Source organism: Diadema antillarum, unplaced genomic scaffold (genome assembly GCF_040938485.1).
Source record: "Diadema antillarum isolate AM-2024a unplaced genomic scaffold, OU_Dant_1.0 scf00000034, whole genome shotgun sequence".
Classification (NCBI taxonomy): Eukaryota; Metazoa; Echinodermata; class Echinoidea; order Diadematoida; family Diadematidae; genus Diadema; species Diadema antillarum.
The window spans coordinates 324,985-348,496 of record NW_027270923.1 but is presented as its reverse complement, the minus strand read 5'-3'; the positions used below and the strand labels follow the sequence as shown (position 1 = coordinate 348,496).

The 23,512-nt window shown below is 39.8% G+C and overlaps 1 protein-coding gene across 1 annotated transcript in view; it reads left to right on the top strand.

Moving 5' to 3' along the window:
• Nucleotides 1-23,512, top strand: part of LOC139743612 (integrin beta-1-like) — a 139,580-nt gene that overhangs the window by 101,772 nt on the left and 14,296 nt on the right. The window contains exons 5-13 of the mRNA XM_071654091.1: nt 3,820-3,915; nt 10,468-10,552; nt 14,137-14,268; nt 16,060-16,156; nt 17,151-17,235; nt 18,172-18,258; nt 20,670-20,753; nt 21,349-21,429; nt 22,715-22,810. Of these exons, the coding sequence (XP_071510192.1) occupies nt 3,820-3,915; nt 10,468-10,552; nt 14,137-14,268; nt 16,060-16,156; nt 17,151-17,235; nt 18,172-18,258; nt 20,670-20,753; nt 21,349-21,429; nt 22,715-22,810 (843 nt within the window). The remainder of the gene's footprint in view (nt 1-3,819; nt 3,916-10,467; nt 10,553-14,136; nt 14,269-16,059; nt 16,157-17,150; nt 17,236-18,171; nt 18,259-20,669; nt 20,754-21,348; nt 21,430-22,714; nt 22,811-23,512) is intronic.

Genomic DNA, 23,512 nt, shown 5'->3' with positions numbered 1-23,512 from the left:
TAGCAATTAACCTTTATATCTTGGTCATCGTCTTCCATTCCAACGTCATTTTGTTCGACACTTGGACATTCATCAAAGGTTGCATGCCATCAAAGGACAAGCCGTTCAATATTTGAATGCGATGGCTAGATACGAACGGAGGAGGCATCTGCTCCTCTCGCAGATGAATAATGCAAAATAACACTAAAGCACCAACTTTTTTACCGCGGTAGAAGAATCTTTGCCTGATGTAGGAGGGGGAATAATAAAGAAAATTCAGCATATTTTCCCTTTTCGAGCAAAATAAAAAAATCATTTGATTTACCTACGAATTTTAGAAATTCATAACTTTTGAATCGATCGTCCGAATTTTCTCAAACTTTCAGTGATGTGTTCTAATATTACTGCTTTCACTCAATCCAAATTTACACGTGGGCTTTGGTTTCGTTTGTTCCCTTTGTTTATTTGTTGTTGTTGTTTGGTAATGAGAGGTACACAGCCATCTTCTTGTTTCTAATAATATGTGTTGGGTAATATTACACACTGCCTTCTAGGGAGGTCAGTCAGATTATGCTGAAAAATAAAATCATATGGAATTTCCCTTATATTTTCTCTACAAATGTACATCATTGCATTATCATGACGTCACGAACTGCTGTAGAATTCATATGAAAATTTAAAAAGTCCATTGAATATGAGTTAACGGATTTTCTTCAAACTTTCTAATTTTCTGGTATTTTCGCTTTCACCGATTGTGCATTTATATTCTTGGGCATATTTCCCTTTAATTCTTTCGTTCCTGTTGACTTTGTGTGTGTTTGTGTAGACAGTGCATAGGGATTATGTTAGAAGTCGTGGTCGAAGAAAGGTGTAAGGAAAAGAAGAATGACGGAATCATCGAGGACATGTCTGGTGACCTGTAAGTCGATGAGATTCTAAATGCCTTCGTTGGAAAGAAAAATCAAAGTATACCCGTGGTAGAAATCATCTTAAGTCTGGAAAGACGCAAAGTTTACGACGCGGGCGTGTACGTGCTGAGTTTGGATCTCTCCATATCGAGGGGCTATTGACAACTTCAAACTGTCAACTTCATGATTTTGTCGTGCCGGATGAGTTTACTGAAGTTAAATGCATCCGTGTTCGCATCATCTGTTGGGCTAATATTGTGTCACCGCTCCTCTTGTCAGTCCGTTGACGTCCCACGCGCTCTCCTTCTTCGCCGCTGTGTTTGCACTCTCGTCGATGTCGATCAGTGATCACCCACTCGTCTCGCCGCCTCACCATAATCTTTGTTCAAGACGTTGCCTTCCTTGCCCGTTTTTATTGTCTTTCTTTTTAAAATTTCATTTACTTGGGCATCTGCAACAAACGCGTCACACGTATGAGCAGCGATTAATTTTTTTTTTTCAGAAGGCTGTCAGTTACACATCCTGTAATCACATCAAGTAATATTTTGCAGTTTGACGCAACAGATTTGAGCAGGGACAGAAAAGAAAGCAAAAATAAGAAGGTAAACAAGTCTGGACGTCAGGCTGGTCGCAACATCTTCGGCGACAAAACTGATCAACTCAACGAGTGATCGATATGTGTACTAGACAGACAGTAAAAGGAAAGTGTCAATCACTTTCACGTTTCACGTTTCTGTAGGCTTTTTTTTTTTCTTCAGGGAAGTTACCACTTTCTGTTCATGATTGCAACTCGACGTTACCACGTTCACGTTGCCAAGCTACTTCCCCCCATTCCCCACCCACCCTATACACACAGTGACATACACTCGTGCAACATACACCCATCTTCTATAAAGCACGTAGTTTTTATTATGTATATATACCTTCAGGTGACAGGGGAACGATTTATTTGCATGAACAGTAGCGACAGGTAAAAGATCTCTCCCTCTCTGTCTTTCTGTTTCTGCCACTTCTAGCACGAAAATAAATGGGACAATTAAATAGATAAATTGATATGAAGATTTTAATGACAAAACGGTTTAACTCCATTCTTATTGATTTTGAGATAATTATGTGCAGTTGAAGCTGATAAAAGCAAGCAAAATAATAAGAAAATATATAGTATATCCTTTCATAACTTGTTATGTGGAAAGTGCGGTATCACTCTTAAGGTGCTCCGAAAATGTGCTCCGAAAATGGACTATTTTTCACGAATGACACTTGACACCTTTTGCAACCAAACTCTTCATATTTTTGAATGAAGCGATATCTAAAGTATTTAGAGCGTCTACGCGTATCAGCAGCGCCCAGGTTCTGTTGATATGTAAAGCAGTCGTTACATTTGTTTGATTTTTTTGTTGGTCCCACGTACATACGCCCCTCACAATACTGGATACGGATAATTTCATAGTTAATGTCCTCCTGTCAATAATTTGTGTGATCACGCAAAGAGTGAGTGAGGAATGGGACATGGATGAAATAGATCACGGCATATGACGCACAAACTATTCCACGAATCATATTGCACGAGTCACTTCAGAATTATCACTTTGTCGGAAATTATGTAACGAGATCAGTGCACACTTTGGAGTGATACAGCCTATAGACATCGTTTGTCCATAGTGACAACGCTCCAGGAATTAACTAAACCGAAGCACATTATACTTCGGCTATTATGATAATGTAGGAGAAAGCGAGAATGTCGCCAGGAAGTTCTACTCCAGTCCTCTTATTATTACACTCAACCGCCATGACAGAGCCTTGTTGATATTACTTCCTTGTTCTGCCGTTTCTTCCTTATCAAGATTACTAAGCTGCCAGAAAAAAAAAAATTATGTTGTATGCCGTTGTTCCTTATTTCTACAACGGAATGTTGGTGCAGATTTGTTGTTGTTGTTGTTGTTTTAAAATATGTATATACAGTATATGTATGCATGGTTATGTGCGTGTGAGTGTGTTCTGATTTGTGTGTGCGTGTGTGTGTGTGTGTGTTTGTTTGTCTTCATGCGCGCGCACATACACACACACACACACACACACACACATACATACATCCCCCCCAAAAAAAGAAATGGACCCCATGGAAGACCAGCTAATGCAGCTGAATATGAGCTATCCAGCCATCTTGTCAGATTGAAAATGAAAACAAACAACAAACAAACTTCTCTCAACTTCAAGTACTGTCTTTACAGTTCCATATATATATATATATATATATATATATATATATATATATATATATATATATATGTATACATACTTTTATTAAAGTAATAGTTGTTTTCAAACATTTAAATGATAATAATTGGAGAATAGATACCACGGTCCTTTCGTTTTGTTATTTTTTGGTGGTAATTTCACTGTGCTAATCATTCGTAATAGATATTGTGACGACTGATATGACAACTGCTGCCAGGGATTATTCCTAGACTGCTGGTTGACACAAACTTCTCACGACTATTGAAGTCAATAATTCATGTTCTCAGATTATTGATTTTGGTGTTGATAGTAATTATGATTATAATGCCTATTTACTATTTACTATAAGTATTATAATTAATGTTTGTATTGATGCTGGCATTGATATCGATGATTCATTGTTCACTAAAAAAAAAACAACACACGAACAAACAAGCAACAAACAAATACCATGATGGCAATTTGCTTTCTACCAACATAACAGTGCGACATAATCGTCAAGATAACGCTGTTCGTAGTCTGATTCAATATGAAGAAAATTTACATAGTTGACAGAAATCAGCGGTAAATGGGCCCTGACAAAGCGCACGGAAGCCACATCTTAGTTTATTTATTATAGATCAGTAGGCTCTTGTTTATGTAACCATGGTAACCCAAATTATCTTTTCTCCCTGTTTCATTTTACTTATTGCAGGTCTTCACTGGTCGCCGATGTGATACACTTCAACAGTTACAAAATGGAGGGTGCTTGAATATAACAAACCCAGAGACCGTTAAAGAAACGCCACGGGTAACGTTATAGTTATTGTTGCTATCATTGTTTTTACTATCGATGTTATTATCATTATGATGATAATGCATGATGATGATGATGATGATGACTATGATGATGATGATTATTATTCTTATTTTTATTTTAATTTTCATTATCATTCTTATCATCATCATTATAGAAGTAGTAGTAGAAGAAGTAGTAGTAGTAGTAGTAATAGTATTAGTAGTAGTAGTAGTAGTAGAAGTAGTAGTAGTAGTAGTAGTAGTAGTAGTAGTAGTAGAAGTAGTAGTAGTAGTAGTAGTAGTAGTAGTAGTAGAAGTAGTAGTAGTAGTAGTAGAAGTAGTAGTAGTAGTAGTAGTAGTAGTAGTAGAAGTAGTAGTAGTAGTAGTAGTAGTAGTAGTAGTAGTAGTAGTAGTAGTAGAAGTAGTAGTAGTAGTAGTAGTAGTAGTAGAAGTAGTAGTAGTAGTAGAAGTAGTAGTAGTAGTCGTGGTGTTGACTAGTTGGAGCTGTTGTTGTGGTATTATCGGTAGTAGGAGTACCAGTAAAAGTAGGTTGTTTTATTATGATCATTGTCACCTGTGTTATCATTATTTTCACTATTCACTTCATAGTGGATTTAAATAGACGCTCTAGATGAATTCTTTTTTTTCAGAGCATTTACATAGTGCCGGTTACTGATACCAGAAAGTAGATAATTTATATGAATGTTAATAACGTAAAGGGATTGTATAGTATTGGTGGGGATGAGGAATGAGCATAATTATAACTTTTGCAAGATACTGAGAAACCACTTATTAAATATCACAGAGCATACCATTCAAAGAGTCATTCAAAGTTTATTTGATGAAAATCGGTTTTGAAATGGCTGAGATATCCAAAAAATGAACTGAAACAAAGGTATACTAATAAAACTTAGCTCCCACCTTATATCGCTTGTTTTTGATATCTCAGCCATCTCAAGACAAATTTTCTTCCAATAAACATTGAATTTCTTTGAAATTACATGCTCTTTCATATTTCATAAGAGGTTTCCCATTATCTCACACACACACAAAAAGTTAGAAACCTGAAACCAGGTCTCAGCCAAAATGTGCCGTCCCTTTAAGGTCTTGGTCTTGTTAACTTGTATAACGTTACACGAGTTTGAGGAAGTATATTCCTTCCCTTGGCTGCTTAGCTTTCCTCACTGAAAACAGGACAGACTTGCAGGCACTCTCTAAAATAATAATTCTTTAGATTGAGATGAGAGAGAAATCCCAAATTAGAGTGGAAAATATCAATCTAGTAGATTTAGAAGTCAATCCTTTTCCCAATGCAATTTTGGATTGGTCCCTCATCACGATCTTATAGATTGATTTCCAATCTACAGGGAATTTCGACAGCAGGAGGACACGCGGGCATCACGTACGAAGAGGCAAAACTTGTTGATAAATCGAGTGATCGAGAGCGTGCGCAAAATATTATGCTAAAGCACATTCATGCGTCCACCAAAGTAGCACTTGACCAAAGTAACCCAATGAATGGGCAAGGGAGTCACACCTGTTTTTGAAGTGATTGTTGTTGGACGCTTAACACATCGAAAGCGTTAGTAAGCTTACACTCAAGTGGCACTATGTTTTTAGCGAGATTGAATTTCTCTTTTTCCCTTTCTTCCTTTCACTTTCCATCCGTCGTATGTTCTCTCTCTCTCTCTCTCTCTCTCTCTCTCTCTCTCTCTCTCTCTCATCTCTCTCTATACACACATGTATACTATATATATATATATATATATGTACAGATAGATATAGATATATAGATAGATAGATAGATAAACGAGTATATCTGTATATTCTGTGTGAGTGTGTGAGTGTGTTTGTGTTAGTGAAAGAGAGGAGAAAATAGATAAACAGAGATAGATAGATAGATAGATAGATAGATAGATAGATAAATAGATAGGTAGATAGATAGATAGATAGAAGGATAGATAGATAGAAAAGGAGATAAAAAGAGTGAGAACGGAATAGAGAAAAAAACAAAAAGCAACAGTAACGCAAAGGGGAGATAACTGCAGGTGACAAACCCTCGAAGACCCAGTGATGGCGACGACAACCAGAGTTGTTGTTTTTTTGTCCCGCCTCTTACGGCTGATAGATGGCCGCTGATATTGGCACCTCGGTTTGGCGCGGCAAAAATATACCTCCGTCGGTGATGGATTAATCCACGCAGCTCGAGCGTCAAACCCTTGCGAAAGAGACGCAGGTGTGAGGGAAGAAGATAAAGATGCAGCCCCGAACGAGCGCTTCCTGAGCACGGAGCTTGCGAGTCCTTCTTGAGACTGTAAGAACACTCGGATATGCTCGGATATACATGTATATGCAACAAAACGAAGGCATAGCCAGCCCACTGCTAATGCGAATAAATCCTCGAGGTATAAACAGTGTCCGTCGTGAAATAAAGAGCGCGTGTGCTAATGAAATCGAAGATAAATACGAGATGAAATCTGAGGATCAAAGAAATAGTCAGATGTTGTTTACACTGCTATAATATCTCCTGGACAGAATGCACCACTTACTGCTTATACCAAGGAGATAGGCTTACTTCTACTTCTGCTGCTGATGTCACTACTACTACTACTACTACTAGGCCTACTATTTTTACTTCTGCTGCTGATGACACTATATTACTATATCCTACTACTACTGTTACTGCAAGGCCTATTACTTCTACTTCTACTGCTGATGCCACTACTACTACTATACTGTTACTACTGCTACTACTACTACTACTACTACTACTACTACTACTACTACTACTACTACTACTACTACTACTAGGCATACCAGGGGCGGATCTAGCTTTTTATAAAGGGGGGGGGGTAGGGTGTGGGAGGGGGGCGTCCCCCCTCCCACAGTAGGGAGAATTTGTGAAAATCTGTGTGTGAAAATGGCGTTTTCTAGCATCTAAAACACCACTAGTTAAAAAAAAAGATAAGATTTAAAAAAAAATGGTCCCCGGATTTTTTTTTTTTTTTTTTTTTTTTTTTTTTTTTGGGGGGGGGGGGTTCCAACCCCCCCCCTCTAGATCCGCTTCTGCATACTATTTTTATTTCTACTGCTGATGCCACTACTACTACTACCACTACTACTACTACTACTACTACTACTACTACTACTACTAGGCATACTATTTTTACTTCTGCTGCTGATGCCACTATATTACTATATCCTACTACTACTGTTACTGCAAGGCCTATTACTTCTACTTCTACTGCTGATGCCACTACTACTACTATACTGTTACTACTGCTACTACTAGGCCTAATATTTTTACTTCTACTGCTGATGCCACGACATATGTACATGACTATATCCTGCTACCACCACTGCTACTACTACTACTACTACTACTACTACTACTACTACTACTACTACTACTACTACTATTACTACTACTACTACTACTACTACTACTACTACTACTACTAATAATAATAATAATAATAATGCTACTACTACCACTGTACTGCTACAGTACAACACTAACACCTATCGTGATCAATACTCCATAATCATAACACCTGTAATTGTATTGAGCGCAGATGTAATTTTGTTACAATGGATGCTAATAATGTGGGAATTAAACACGCTACGGTTTTTCCTCATCTTACGTGAAAGCCATACACATTGCAAAACAGAGTGTAAAGTGTAGAAAATGTCAATCATGCCATTTTTAGAGCGGGGTGGGGGATGGAAAATAAACATTGCGACGAAATTCCGCCATCACGGGCCAACGTCAACGATATGTTTTCGCAGCACGGGGATAACAGAACGACCTGTTACAGCTGACGATAGTTGAGCAAGATCTCACCCGGTTATAAGTGATGGCGACGATGTGCGGGGTGGTTGCGGGCTGTTTGGACAGCGGCGTGTTGCGGAGGGGGGATCCGATTGGCAAATGGGGGACACTGGAGGGGTGAGGGGATTGCTATGATGCAGGGGAATGCTTTAAAAATGTGATGCGAGCTCGATCGAAAGAATAATACAAAAACAAAATGGAGACAAAAAGGGAGGAAGCGAAAAGGCCAAGCTTCCTTGCACGTGTTGGCTTAAGGTTTTGTTATTCCTCTCAGCACACACACAGTTGCGGTGGATAAAAGGGGGCTGCTTATGTGATAATCTTTCATCGTGTTCAAGACATACCCACAGGATGTGTACCACGTGCGGATGTTGGGATTGGTCTTGTTATTGTTTTCGATTGCGGTGTTACGAACGCACATCTCTTCCGTACATCGTATGTGCATATTCTCTATGCACCTGTTCGCGTGCATTATAAATTAAGGAGACAAGAAGAGAATCGGGAGAGGGGAAGGAGGAGATAGAGGATTCCTCCTCCTGCTCATTATTACAAAATGAAGCAAATCTGATTTGCTATCTATTTTTGGTGTTTCGTGTTTCAGGGCAGAATTTAAGGATGCAATATTCTCAATGCGCTTAGACAATTGCGCTAATCAGCCCGCTTATCTGCCCATTAAACTGAGGCGGCATTTGCGGATCTACGTTCGCAATATGTAATCACTGTCATTTTTCTTAATCTAAACAATCCCTTAGCATCAAACAAGAGCATTGTACAAGGCAGAATGAATTGCAATATTTTCTGTCCCTTAAACTGACATTGAGCAATAATGTTGGTCTTTATCTTGCAGCGCATCTTTGCGATGACGTATTATGAATCATGCCGTGTCAAACAAAAGAACAATGCCTGATTCTTGTATTGCGACGCCGCGAACGATCCTAGTGCATTCCCGCCAATTTCACCGTCATGAAATTCGCATCAGAATAGCAATTTGTTGCATGTTTGCCGTGTACGTCATTCTCAACCGTAGCATCGAGTGTACGCTTTCCTTTGTCCAACCATTTCCCGCCGTCTCTCCCTAAAAAAAAAAAAAAAAAAAAAAAAAAGTCTGTGCAATCAGCTACAAGATGCAGTCTCCCGTTACTATGACAACTACATCCTCGGATGCATTCATCCCTGTGTGCCGTGCATTGTGTTGATCACGAAATGCCCGATTCCATATGCTGTGTTTGCTCCGACTATATAGAATACTAGCGCGGTAGCGGCCTTGTTTGTGTATCCGACGTTGTTCGTAGATTCGTATCTTTCGTATTGCTGCTAAGCACTTGTCTTTGGGCTCTCCAAGAAAATTATCGTCGTTTGTTCGATGTCAGTGTGGCAATATCTACCCCACCCCCTCTATCTCCCTCCTTCTCCTCCTCTTTCTCTACTGCTCTTTCCCTTTTTCCCCCTCTCTTTGTTTCTTCACCCTCACTCGTTCGATCTATCTATCTATCTATCTATCTATCTATCTATCTGTCTATCTATCTATCTATCTATCTATCTATCTATCTATCTATCTATCTATCTACCTACCTATTTATCTCTCCCTCTTTCTCTTTCCTTCCTCTACAATTTTGATCCCTCTCTCAGTTTTCTCATTTTCTTTTTCTCCGTTCTCCATCTTAACATAATCATCACTCTTCGTACATCAGTTTATGTCACTTCTTATGGTAGTATCGCACTAGATGAAGATATGATATTCCGTCTTTGATTCAATCAATTTTCTTCAGATGCTAACCACCCCTCTCAAATCTGATAACTCTCTCTTCTAACTCAATCCATATGATTGCTGGCTGTTAGTCGTGCGAATAATACGTCAGTGCTGTTAATGTTTTATCCAATCCGACTTTCCGCGAAAGCTAACACTAACTGAGATGTAGCGCCTGCCCACATACCCGCTCCGTCTTCATTCCGACCCTCACCTGTTCTTTTATACGATCCCTGCCTCTTTTTTTTTTTGCCTTCCCGTGGGTATTAAGGTACATACGAATTACCTTTCTGTTGAAATTTGCGGAAGAGATGTTCCGTTGATTCAACAGTAAAAAAGAAATGCGTAGATGAATGCTTTGTGCAATTTCGACACACGCACAAAAAATATCCTATCATTTGGCACACACCGTCTGTGTGTGTGTATGTGTCTCAGTGTGCGACCGTGTGTTATTCAAATTGTCACTTGAGGGTTGTGCATGCGTGAGTGGAAAAAGGGCATCTTTTCGACAAAATGGCGGTGTTCTTCGAGAAGCTAACCCTTTTGCCGAAGTCGTCGTCTCCTCATTAGGGAGCTTTTAGATTTGCAACGCGGACGCTTGAGACGATTGCGTTGACTGTTCTCCTCTTACCTACGTCGTGCTGAAAAGTAGCTTTAGATTACGCCGCGAGAACGCAACATATAAAAAATCAACACGGAGCCCCATATGATCAATGCATCAATTAGCTCTCTACGTCGTGAATTGAGCGGACGTAGAAATAACCCACAACGCGTAGTGAAAACTAAGACGACGGGAGCTATTGAAAAGATCAATTTTGACAAGCAATTTTGCGCATGCTCAAAACAGGTATTTTTTGTGTTTTTCCCCTTTGAACGTCCGCGTAGCGAAAATCCCAATCTCCCTATTACGAATGTATTACGTCTCAGGACAACACGAACCATAACACTGATTCTAATCGTTCTCCTCTCACTGTATCTTCCCGCAGGATCTCCCGTTGAGTAACACTGGAGCGCCGCTGAATGATATCGTCCAGGTCAAGCCTCAAGAGATGAGAATCAAAGTCAGACCGAGTAAGTCGCGGTCGATACAGACCGCTAGAATAATTTTGAATAGCGAATGACATGATTTTTTTTTTCTCGCTGGCTTGCAGAATGCATTTGAACGCGATGTCCTTGTCTGTTGTCTCCATCATGTGCCGCAGTTACTGTTCACCACTGAAGCAATAATATTGTGGAATTAAATGATTTCTCAAGCCGCGAGAGATTATTCAAGTAAAATAAAATTTGACTTCACACAGGGGCGTATCCGGGCAATTACCCCGAGAGGGCGATTATCCCCCGGCTAAATACTGATTAGTGGTAAGGTTAGAGTAAACATTAGGGTTAGGGTTAGGTTTAGGGTTAGGTCTTTGTATTAGGGCTATGATTAGGTTTAGGATTAGGATTAGGGCCAGGGGAAGGGTCCGGGGTAATTGCCCAGGGGGTAATTGCCCTAGACCCCATAGGGTGAAAGATACCAGTGAACGGATGGATAGAGATTTAAAAAAGAAATACAGCTAAAAACGCAACTGTCTTAGATATTGAGTTTGTTAAATGTTTTACCATTCTCGATGTATCGTTTTTAGAACAAAATGAGACGAAAATACGTTGCTTTGGTACCCTGATGTACAAACAAACCACGTGACGATATTATGTGATAAATGCATTTCACGAAACGTGTGAAACAAATGAGTGAGAATATTATGTGATATTCATTTTAATACGCACGTCTAAATAGGGGCAATTGAGCAGGTATTTGTAGGATCATAGGATATGAACTTCCACCGTCCCGGAGATCAAAGTGCGCAATTCTTAATGAGGGCGCTATTCAGCCGCAGCTGCTGGACACTTTATGGGATAATGGTTCTCTTGTGTAAATCAGTGGGCGGGGTATGATTGCAATACTTAGCGTATTTTACAACACGCTGTTTCCGCTAATTATCACCACGAAGTTATCGGCACAAAATACCATGATTACATGAGCATGCATACATCTATATACGTACGGCATTCATGGAGTAATTATGGCGAAGTGGAATCAAAATGAGATCTTTGATTTATAGTGATCCTGTGGGGTGAAAATTATTAATATAATAATTGTTGTTGCTTCATTTGCGTTTAATGCTCACTTTAAAATTGCAGCTGCAATGCATTTGTTTTTTTCTTGAGTGAATAACGTTAGATCAGACATTTGCATGCCTACGTGCAGCCCCTTGTGACACAAATAACCCTTAGAAATGAGAAAGTCAACATCCTTGAACATTTTTATTCTCTGTAAAGGTCGAGACACATCTTTTTAGCAAAGCAAGGAGGGGAAATTGTATTACTTCAAGCGTATCAGAAGCCCTTCGCAGCGCATCGGAATCATTGTGTTAGCGCTTTATAAATTTTAGATTATCTCATCTATCTTTTGTAGCCTTCGTGTCTGGCTGAGTTAAATCCTGAGTTATGGCAGACGTTATGAGCATTGGGTCGTGTAAAGTTCTCGGTCTGCGCTGAGACAAATGACTAAAGGCAACTATGATGGGTGTAAAATGTTGATTTACGACCAATTTAGTAATCACTTTTGTGTGTGAGGGGGAGGGGAGATAGAGGCAAGGAAAGCCGCGTGCTTGCTATCGGACTGAATTATAGGTTTTTTCTAGTATGGCAAACTGCTTGCAGAATAACATGAACATGGTGCTTGAATATTGGTTGAATACTCGCTCCTTATCAACTGCCACACAAGATCTCCATGGTAACGTTCAAATCGATTGGAAATCGCGCCCACTGTAGGTATGGTTGCGCGGATCTGTCACGACCCAGCGATCCGGGATTCGACGTTCCTTCGATGTCCCAGGGTCCCCTCCTTCCCCCCTCCCCCCTCCTTCCCCACCCCTATTCAGATTACCGGAAACCTTGCTATAGCAGTGGAGCGAGGCGAAGGCAGAGCGTGTAGGTCCCTTATCTCTTCCGGCCTCCAGTCGGGGTGATTAGGGCGATGAGATGAAGGCAAGACCTCTAGCAAGACGATTGAAAGAGTGCTCTTTCGGCAGTGATCAAGACGTTTGATTTTCTTGTACATCCTCCCAAAATTCTCAAATTCACTCGCGACTAGTCAAAAGTATAAGGAAATTTGTAAATAAAACCAATGGCAAAGAAACGTCGAGAACAAAATTGATACGTAGAGTAGTACCTACAAAGCAATTTTAGGCCTACTCATTGCTTACTGGAACCAAGTGTATCATGTATGGACTCTATTGGACATAGCAATATCTATAGCGGAAAGGGTTAAAGTATAAAACCATTACTCTTTGAGCTACCCTATTCCAGAAGGCAGAGGTACGCTGGGAGAGAGTAAAATAAAAGAGATACCAATAGTGTACCCAAAACAAAAACGCTCTTGCGCACTGTAAGGAAAAGTTAATTCCCCCACCGTTTGCTGGAAATAAGGAAGTGTTGGTGCAGTTTCATTCAGAAAATTATCATGGGATACCAACAGTAATCCCGGATCTTTGTTTGTTTTTCTTTCACTTTGTTTGGTTTCTTTCGGTTTTGGTTTCACCTTTCTTTTCTTAAAGGGATCGTATAGTTTTGGTTGAGACCTAATTTCAGGTTTCTAACATTTTTTGTTGAGATAATGAGAAACCTTATATCAAATATGAAAGAGCATGTAATTCCATGAGTAATTCAACGTTTATTTCATGAAAATTGGTTTTGAAATGGCTGAGATATCCAAAACAGAGCGATTCTAACAAAGTGTGGGACCCACACTTTCTTACGATCGCTTTGTTTTACTTTGTTTTTGGATGTTTCAGTTATTCCAAACCCAATTTTCATTTAATAAACTTTGGATTCCTCTTAAAATGTTATGCTCTGTACTATTTCATAAGTGTTTTCTTGGCATCACGCAGAAAGTTAAAAACCCAATTCTTATCTCCACCAATACTGTACCATCCCTTTAACTTTTTAAGGGACAATGATACTCGCATGCGCGACTTTGTTTAGACTGCCACTATGGGAGAGTTCGTGTGTATTTGTGCTGTTCCTGTTTTTTTTTTTATTCTTGAAATCCAAGCTTTTGTTTCCTCATTTGTATGTGCTTGTTTTCCGGAAAAAGTTGAAAATACCACAACGACGTAGGCGATATACCAAGTCAGAAAGAAACTGGATATGCACCAAGGTGCCAATTAAAACAGTGTTGTCGGAGGTTTCGATCATAAACTGGATGATCGTAACTGTATGAACTTGCGTGTTCTGGCGGATCACAAGAATATTGGTATAGAAATATGAAGGTAACCTCTAAACTGTTTTTAAGAGAGCATCTTTGCTACATTGGTTTTTACAACATTGTACAAGATGCTATGAGAAGTCAACGTGCCACTGGGAGTGGCAAGACAATAAAGGATTGCTGTCCTTACCATTACAGATTGTTTGAATTATGCCATACTTTTGATGGTCTGTGCCGTACGTATCTAGGTGAATCATGTCAAAATTTTGGCGAATTAAGTCAACATTTTGGCGGACTTGCTTAAGAAAAGAACGACGGTCATTTAGCTCATGTAACTCCGGTCTTATTTCTTTGACATGTATAGAAACTGATGAACCGTATAATTTTTACTCTTTTGCTTCGACAGCGGAGAAGACGACCATCAAGCTGTACGTTCGTCAGGCCGAGGACTACCCGGTAGACCTCTACTACACTATGGATCTCAGTCATTCCATGAGCGACGATCTGGGTAAACTCAAAGAACTCGGCAGCACCCTGGGTAGGTATAGATGGTGCCTTGTGAGCACATGTCACGGACATTGATGCAAATTTCTTATTCTTTGTCTCCTCCTCCTCCTCTTCTTCTTCTCCTCCTCCTTCTCCTTCTCTTTCATTCCATTTCTTCATTTTCCTGCTCGACCTGTCTTCTTCTTCCTCCTCCTTCTCCTCCTTCTCATCTTCTTCGTCTTCTGTTTTTTCTCCTCCCTTTTCTTCCTCTCCGTCGATTCTTCTTTCTGTTCTTCATTGCAGTGCCCTCTTTCTGCCCATTTTTTCTCACATCGTTCTCTTTCATTTCCTCCTCCAATTATTTCTGCGTCATTATCAAAATCTGTTACTGCCTATGCTTTTCTTCGCTTTCTTCATCGTCTTCCTTTCCCGTCACATTTTTCCATCTCCTTCCCCTGTTCTTTTTCATTCGTGCTGTCTTTCTCCTAGCGTCACTCTTATCTTACTCGTAGTGTTCGTGATCCAAGTAACTGTTTTCCATGTAGCAAACTGTTTATGATCTACTTCCGGTTCAATGTTTTCCTAAGTGGCCTAAAATACCGAATAAACATTCCGGCATTGAAAGGAAATGACACAGACGCACAGAGATAGGATGGATAACTCTCTACCCCCCCCCCCCCCCCCCCTCTCTCCCTCTCTCTGATAAAGTCAAAATAAAAACAGATAAAACATTAAGGACACAGTATTTCCGGGTGTCATTCAGAATCTTGTTATATCAGCATTATAGGGAAACTTGAAGCCTCAAAAAGGCATCAGATTTAGTTGTTGGTTTTGAATCGCGGAATGGACTTCCTCACTAACCTGAAGACCACCATCCGAGAAACGACAATGAAACTCAGCAAGTAGACCAAGGTTATCATAGCCGGATTGAATCTCCTCTCCACATCCGATTCGACTGAAATATCTGCTTTTTAGGCTCTAGATCCCGGGGAAAAAGAAATCAAGAAATACCAAAAACAACATTATGGAGACATGGAAATATCACGCGTCCAAATATGGAGTAACAGCCGGCTCGGCCGGCCTTTGTTCGCGATGATGATTTTCATCAGATGTGCTTGTTTAACTGATATTGTATGTTGAAGTCTAAAGGTGGTCCAATCTCTTATTTTGTTTTTTTTTTGTCCTGAAAAAAAAAATGGCACCTGAATTATGACGTCACGGGTTCGCACCAGTCTATCATGATACGTCCATCGGTATTATGGTGTACATAAAGCCCGCCGAATACTATACGACTTTCGGTAGCACGACTAAGGTACACTGGATCTGAAATAAACAAATGTGTTTATTCTGAAGCTACTGTGATTTATTTCGGATCCAAAGTTTGTCAGTCGTGCGACCGAAAGTCGTATCGTGTGCGGTGGCCTTAAAGCTATACAGTAACAGTACGGGTTATACGAAGAACGGGAATTTAGATTATCACATCGGCGTAGTGAAATTCTGAAGCTGATAGGCTGTGGCTGTAGTAGTAGCATTTATTGTTGTTTGACTATTATAGTGAAAATCGACACATAGAGGGGGCGGGTACAAATCTAAGTGAGGTGATTTGCTACAATTCTGTAAGGGTATAGTCTGATATAGTCGTGTATGAGTCGTAGATTGATTAGGTTTCACGTACTTTCCTTTGGAGGGGGAACAATCAAAAGGAAACCCCACTTCCCATAAGAAAGATTGCCGCCTTTGATACCAAAGCTACGACAATTCCACACGAATAGAATGAAACAAACAGGTGACGATTCGATTGCCGCAATCAGCTTATCATAATTTTGTTCTGCCGTCCTTGCAGCGGAGGCTCTTGGAGGAATCACCCGAGACTACCGGCTTGGCTTCGGGTCCTTCGTCGATAAGACTGTTCTTCCTTACGTCAGTACAGTTCCAGCCAAGTAAGTTCCTGACTTTATCTCATTGTTGTTTTTGATGATGATGTGTATTTTTTTCTTACATCATGTCGTAGCTCTCCTAGCTTTCAATCAGCTCTACTTTCGGCTCTCCGTGAACCTGAATTTTCACGGATTTCCAATGCGAGAACTTTTGTAACATTTAGAGGGCAAACCGTGGGACTTTAAGTAACGAAAATCGTAATAACAAGCATGTGACTGCCTTTTTCGGGCACAATGACATCAGCTTTTGAAATGCTTGCAGATAAATATCACGATTTACAAGACAGGCTTAGTTTATTTTGCTTGTGTATGTATCTGTTTATTCGTAAGTTAGTAAGTCAGTGAGTGATTGAGTGAGTTCGTTAGTTCACTAGTGTAGTTTGAGAGTTTATTAGGTCGTTTTCTTTTAGGGACGATGCTTCTTGAGTGTCTGGCACGGGCAATAATGTAAGACATCCATTCTTCTCGTTGTGTCATCAAGTTGAGTCTTTCATCTTATTGGGCTCTTTTTGACACGGTTCAGCAGGTGACAATGAAAACAGTAATGTCAACTAAAAAGGAAGAGTATCGTTACATTTTCTTACTTAAGCAGAAATCAGGCTTACGTGTCGGCAAATACATGAAATAAGAATTAAAGTACAGTATGGATTGATTAAAGTTCACATTATCTTTTTATAACATTATAATGGTTCACGTCCGTCAGTCTGTCAGATTGAAGTCTGATACCAGCAGAACCACCCCCCAAAAAAGCAAAACAAACAAACAAACAAACAAACAAACACACACACACACACACACACACACACAATACAAACTTGTGTGCAAGTCTGATCATGGATGGACGAGATGTGTGTGAGAGAGAGCGCAAGCGGGCAGTTGACTCATTGCATTGTCGTCGTTACTGTTACGTGCAACTAACGTAGGCTGATGACCTTTGAGGCATAATATTTCGAAAGATCTGAAATCATAATTTCCTCGACTTCTTTTTTCCTTACAGGTTGTTATCACCGTGCTCCGGTTGTGCCAAACCTCATGGCTTTCACAACGCCTTGCCTCTCAACGGGGACCCCACTCTCTTCGCGGTAATTTCACGTTCCGTTTTGTTCTTCCGTTACAGCTTTTATAGTCATGGTAGTAAGGAAGTTAATAGTAACGATGATAATGATAACAACGATGATAATCCGACATGTTTTTCCGACATGTTTGTTAACTTACAGATCAGCAGTTGTGATCTTAACAAATTTAATTTGTAGAGGGAGACAAATTTAAGAAACTCACACCTGAACCTTCACCCTATCTTTCTTTCATTTAACAATGGTAATGATAATGTGTTGACAGTCATCACTTATTACAATTGTTCTTATTATAATCATTCTCATTTTCATTAATCTTCTTCTGCTTCTGGTGGTGATGATTATGATTATGATTATCATTACTATATTTCTTGTTAAATATGTAATGTCAGTCACGCGTCCTCTTCTTTTATTCTCCTTAATCATCGATTGCGAATTTTCTTTTATCTTTATTATAATTCTTATTACTCTTATACTTTTCCTCTTACTCTGTCTCATATCTTTCTCTTTCTTCGGTGTTTTGTTGTTTCCTCTTTTTCGGAGTCTCCTTTTCCTCCTCCTTCATCTGCTTCTGCTCTTAATTTCTGTTCTCCTCCCTCTTCTTTAGATGATTCTCCTGTTTTCTCTTTTACCTTCATTTCGTTTCTCTCTCCCCTTCCCCTCTCCATCTACCATTAATCTCTGGTTACCGGTACTGGATTTTCCGGTAAACTGTGAGCTTAGAGACATCCGTATTAAGCACTTAATAAATGTATTATTATTGTATTATTATTATTATTATTATTATTATTATTATTATTATTATTATTATTATTATCATTATTATTATTGTTATTATTATTATTATTATTATTATTATTTTTTAGTATTATTATTATTATTATTACTATTATTATCATTGTTATCATTATTATTATTATTATCTCTCACCCCTTTTCCTCCCAGTCCAAGTTGAATGACACCATCGTATCGGGGAACCTGGACACCCCCGAGGGAGGCTTCGACGCTCTCATGCAGATCGCTGTGTGTCAGGTGAGTTGGCGTTACCCAGTACACGTTCTCCTCCTCCTCCTCCTCCTCCTTCTTCTCCTCCTCCTCCTCCTCTTCCTCATCCTACTCATACTCCCTCCTGAAATTTCTGAACAAGGTCGCAGTATGTTTTCCCTGTGTTTGTGTGTGTGTGTGTGTGTGTGTGTGTTGATGGGGGACCAAGGGTACCTTGTCCCTCATGCTTTGAATTTTCACGACACCGCATTTCCATCTTCAATATAATCATTTTGTTTTGACTATAATAAGGTAATCTTGAGTCCTATCTATAATCAATCTCTTTCTGAAATCGTACAGTATTTGAGTCATTAAACAGTATTACAAAGAAATTTCGGACGGGAAGGATGGGGGTGCAGCTGCCCTTGCTGCCCCCCCCCCCCCCCTCCTGTGTAGATTATTTATATGACAATTATCTTTCCAAACAACTCTGTGAGCGCGCTGAAGAGAAAACAGAGGTGCAAAAAGTGAGTGCCGACGAAAATAATTTTTATGCTTTTTTTCCTTTCTATTGAATTATTCCGATTTCATTACCACACATGGCAGCCAGCGGCTCGCTCCAAATTTTCCACATACATGCCGCTTCTTCTGCTCTTGAAATGCTATACTTGGATAAACGAGATAGAGGGTTGTTAGAAGATCTATCAAAAACACCAACAACCACCATTTCGTCGTTGCCATGGCGACAAATACGTCAGGTCTACCGAAACATGTTTGTCAGACAATGTGACCGGTAGGAAAAAATCCCCCAGGTGAACTGTCTGCATGCGAGTTGTACCATGGTTGTGTGCATAGACGTGTATTATAAACAGCTCTAAGGTTGTTTTGTAAGCCCACGTGGCTAGACGGCTGTTTTCTCTTTTACTGGTACACTATCGCGCGCAGAAATAGCTGAATTTGTTAGGAGAGCATCATATCTGTTGACTCTCTGTAAACCGTTTCCCTCGACTCCCGCCAGGCGTGCTCAGCTGTGATCATGTGAGGATATTGAATATGGATTTTCAGCAAACGCTATCTCTTGTCGTCGTCCAATTCTCCCCAAATTGAGGTTGCCATGGTGAAGTGTATTTTCTCCTTTTTTTTCCCCCATGAGAGAGATTGTCTGCTCCTTTCGCCAAAGACAGCATCGGTCCATATGCGAAATCCAAATGATGAATACTATTTATGAGAGCTTGTTTCGCCGCGTTATTCGATACCATGTATTGCCAAGATATTATTCGAGACCTTCCTGCCCCCTCTATCTTTCACACACAAGCACACAGACAGACACACACACACACGCACACACACACACACACACACACACACACACACACGCGATTCGAAGCCCTGTTCTTGCCTGTTGAGTGCGCTACATCACGATTCTGTCGTCAAATGCTGATTAAATTATAAGTTATTACCAGAATAGTAGTACGTTAACACAAGGTGAGAAGAATAATTTATGTTTCACCCTGAATTGACAATAGACGAAATACCGCGTGTAGAATGGAGAGCCTTGTCTACAGGTTATTGATATATTGCATAAGCTAAATATGAAAAAAAATATCCACTTTAATATCGATAAGAAAGATGGGAGTGTCAGTTCAATTTTGAATAACCTGTCTTGTCTCTCAAATCAATTACTCTGCTGCCTAACGTCAGAGATTCACAGTACAGTATAAAATGTGTTACACCTCACAGTTGTAGCACTGTGTAATATTGAAAGAAGTGCTTCCTCAATAACGTTATCAAGACGACTCCACAAACCTAGCATAAGACTTGCCTTATGGCTTGGCAACAACTCAGATGTGCAGGAGTAATGTCAGCTCACAGAAAGAACGTGTAGAGACGTTAACGACGTGAAAAGTTCTCTCCAATCACTGGAAGAGAAAATGCGTTGTTGAATTGGACATTTTGAAGAAGGTACACTTGCGTCGTCATGCGTAGAATGTGCAAGGCTACTCCTCAGTTAAAAAGAAACAAAAAGAAAGAAAGCAAACGTTCATAACATGGTCCGTTATTAGGGAGCTTTAGATTTTAGACGCGCGGACGTTCAAAGGAAAAAAACATGATCTGAGCTTGCGCAGTAGCGCGCGTAAAGTCAATCTATTTTTAGCTTGCGTCGCCTGAGTTGTTCACTACGCGTACTGGGCTATTTTTACGTCCGCACAGTTTGCGACGTAGAGAGCTACTTCATGCACCGATCATATGGGGGCGCGATTTTATTTTTTATACGTTGCGTCCCAGCGTAATCTAAAGCTACTTTTCCACGCGACGCAAGGAGAGGAGAACGTCCAGCGCAAGCGTCGGCTCAAACGTCCGCGCGTCAAAATCTAAAGATCCCTAATATTGTTTCTCTGAAACTAGATTGCACGACATGAATACGATTAGAATACACTATGAATTACCTCCCATAACAGGATGACATCGGGTGGCGGCCCAAGGCCCGGCATCTCGTCATCTTCACCACCGATGCCTCCTTCCACTTCGCCGGGGACGGCAGGGTAAGCGATTTGCCTCACCATCCTATCTGTTGAGGGTTTTTTTTTTCTCCCCAGTAGGACCGGTGATTCACTATAAAAAGCACTACAATCTCATGCATACCTCTTTGATATAAATGGGTAATCCTGACTACCAGACAGGTAACTTGTGTGTGGCTTACCAGACATATGTGTTGAACATGAAATAAAACGAAATGAAATGAAATATCAAAACTCATGCGTGTAAAGTGGATTCTCAGTATTCAGTCTGGTATTGAATGATATTTCTTTCCAGAGGAAGAGGTGAATTTAAAAGGTCACCACTAGGTCCTTAAGGGAAATAAATGCCCACAAATTTGAATATTTTACTTGACCGATGTAAACGTCGTTGAAATCTTTGCCGGTTGCTACATTTTGCTTCATCAGCAATAAATTATTGTCATTAAAAGCTGCTATCTCTATGGATCGTTCTCGAGAGCGTGGTGTTTGCGATGTGGAATGATATTTATGAAAGCTTGTCAACGATGTGAATGGATGCAAAGTGAGGCTGATGTCTTAGGGAGGAATCTTGATCTTATGTTTGTTTTTACGTTTTATTGTTTTCCTGAATGCTGTGTAGCTTGGTGGTATCGTTGAGCCCAATGATGGTCAGTGTCATATGGATCCTGTTACCAACTTGTACACATGGAGCACACGTCAGGTAAACCTTTCCGCTGACAACTACAATGCAATCATAACCAAAATGTAATGACGACATTGTCTTATCACCCAGGGTAGCATCTTCAGATCTAGTACTGTTCTCTTCATATGATCATTATTACCAAATATGCTGGTCATCCATTTGAGCACCTGGGTTAGGAGGGACATGGTGCGTAAATATAGTGTCTTTGCACCAAGAAGGATTTAAACCTATGATCTGTTTTCTTCTGTGTCCACAGCCCTTACCACTTGACCACAGTATCCCCATTTGCTCACATCACATTTGCATTTACTCTCACAGTAAAAATATATCTTTACCACATTGACCTTTTTTACGTTTCATAACACGACAGGTAATGGAGGAGGTGGATTTATATGAGAAGCACAAGAAAGCTCGTGGGAACTGATCACTGAAGATTTTGAGCAAGAAACAGAATGTCCAAACACAGAATGAATACTGCATAATAATGCCGTCAAGATCGAGAAGAAAACTAATGTCTGTCATTAATTTGTAATTCTCTTTCATCTTTACCTTGCCTTTGCTTTGCGATGTTGCATGCATGCACTTCTAGACGGCTGTAAATACGTATTTATTTATTGCAGTATGTCAGTTTTCACAGTGGATGGGGCCAATTTGAATTATTATTACGATATGATGATAATGGATAACAGCGAATTAAAAAATGATTGAACATCCAGTTAGAAATGTCCTTTTCGTGGCAATAGACACGCTGGCTCTAAATTCATGATGATTAAGCTGAAGATTACTTACGTGAATGCTCCGCAGCTGTAGATATAATGACAGCATAATGACTCTAGTCGTGTTGTCACGTATTAGTTTCATCAGTGAGTTCGCCTACTACTATGTTGCCCAAGATGAATATGATGATAACCATGACGATGGCGATAAAAATAATGCCGACAATAATTATGATGATGAGAATGATATAGGCGATGAAGAAGCCGATACTATCAACGGCAATAATGATGATGATAAAAGTCATAATGAATGGATTAATGAAGGCATGATGATGATGATGGTGATGATGATGACGATGATGATTGTGATGATGATGATGATGATGATGGTGATGATGTTGATGATGATGATGATAATGATATAGGTAATGATTAAAATGACGATGTTGATGAAAACTACGGAGAGAATGAAACCGTTGCTGCTGCTATTGACTGCCCATGACCATGTCGATGACTTTAGTCAAACATGGACGACTTATTTCACTGTCATGGTGTCACTCTGTTATCGTCTTTGTACCTTTGTACAGGATTACCCATCGATTGGTCATCTGAGTGCCAAGCTACGAGAAAACAATGTCATTCCAATCTTCGCTGTTACACGCGACCAAACATCTCTATATTCCGTAAGTCCTCCTCTAGATTTCTATTCTGAGGAAACTGTTAGAATCTGTCATTACATAGGAATTGTCCGTAGATGTATACGCTTCAGATGTGACGCTCATACAATGTTTGATCCATCGTTGTGACATTCTACCGCCATTTTGAAAACTCGATCATCTACGAAAATCTGGTTTGGAGGGGAAATTGTAGCATACACGAGGAAATAGCAAGTGCCTATTTCTTTTTTTTTATTAGGTAGCAGAGCCGCCGAGTCTCCTTGGTTCTAATGAAGCTCCTTTTGGGGAAAACAAATATAATTTCTTATCATCCTCACAAAAGACTACGAGAGCTTTCCTGATTACAGAATGGTGTTAGCCTATTGACGGACTGAGATTCAAGTAAAATATAGTTAGCTCCTTGGTATCTGGTTTGGTTAGAACCTTTACTGATTTTCATGTGTGAATGATGAAAGTTATGATTTTGAGCGTGATATGTACAGATCAACTGGAGGATGAAATATTTGTAACGGAATTCTCCATAATGTTAAAGTGCAACACATTTTGTAGAATATGGTTTTCAAATCGAGAACTGAAAATTGTGGATTAAATGCAGGGAAATTGATAATTTCAATGCTCGATGAGAGAAGTGGCAGGGACAGCACAGAAGTGTATAAAAAGTGAAATAAAAAAGGAGTCGAATTAAACGCGAAGCAAATACACTGTACA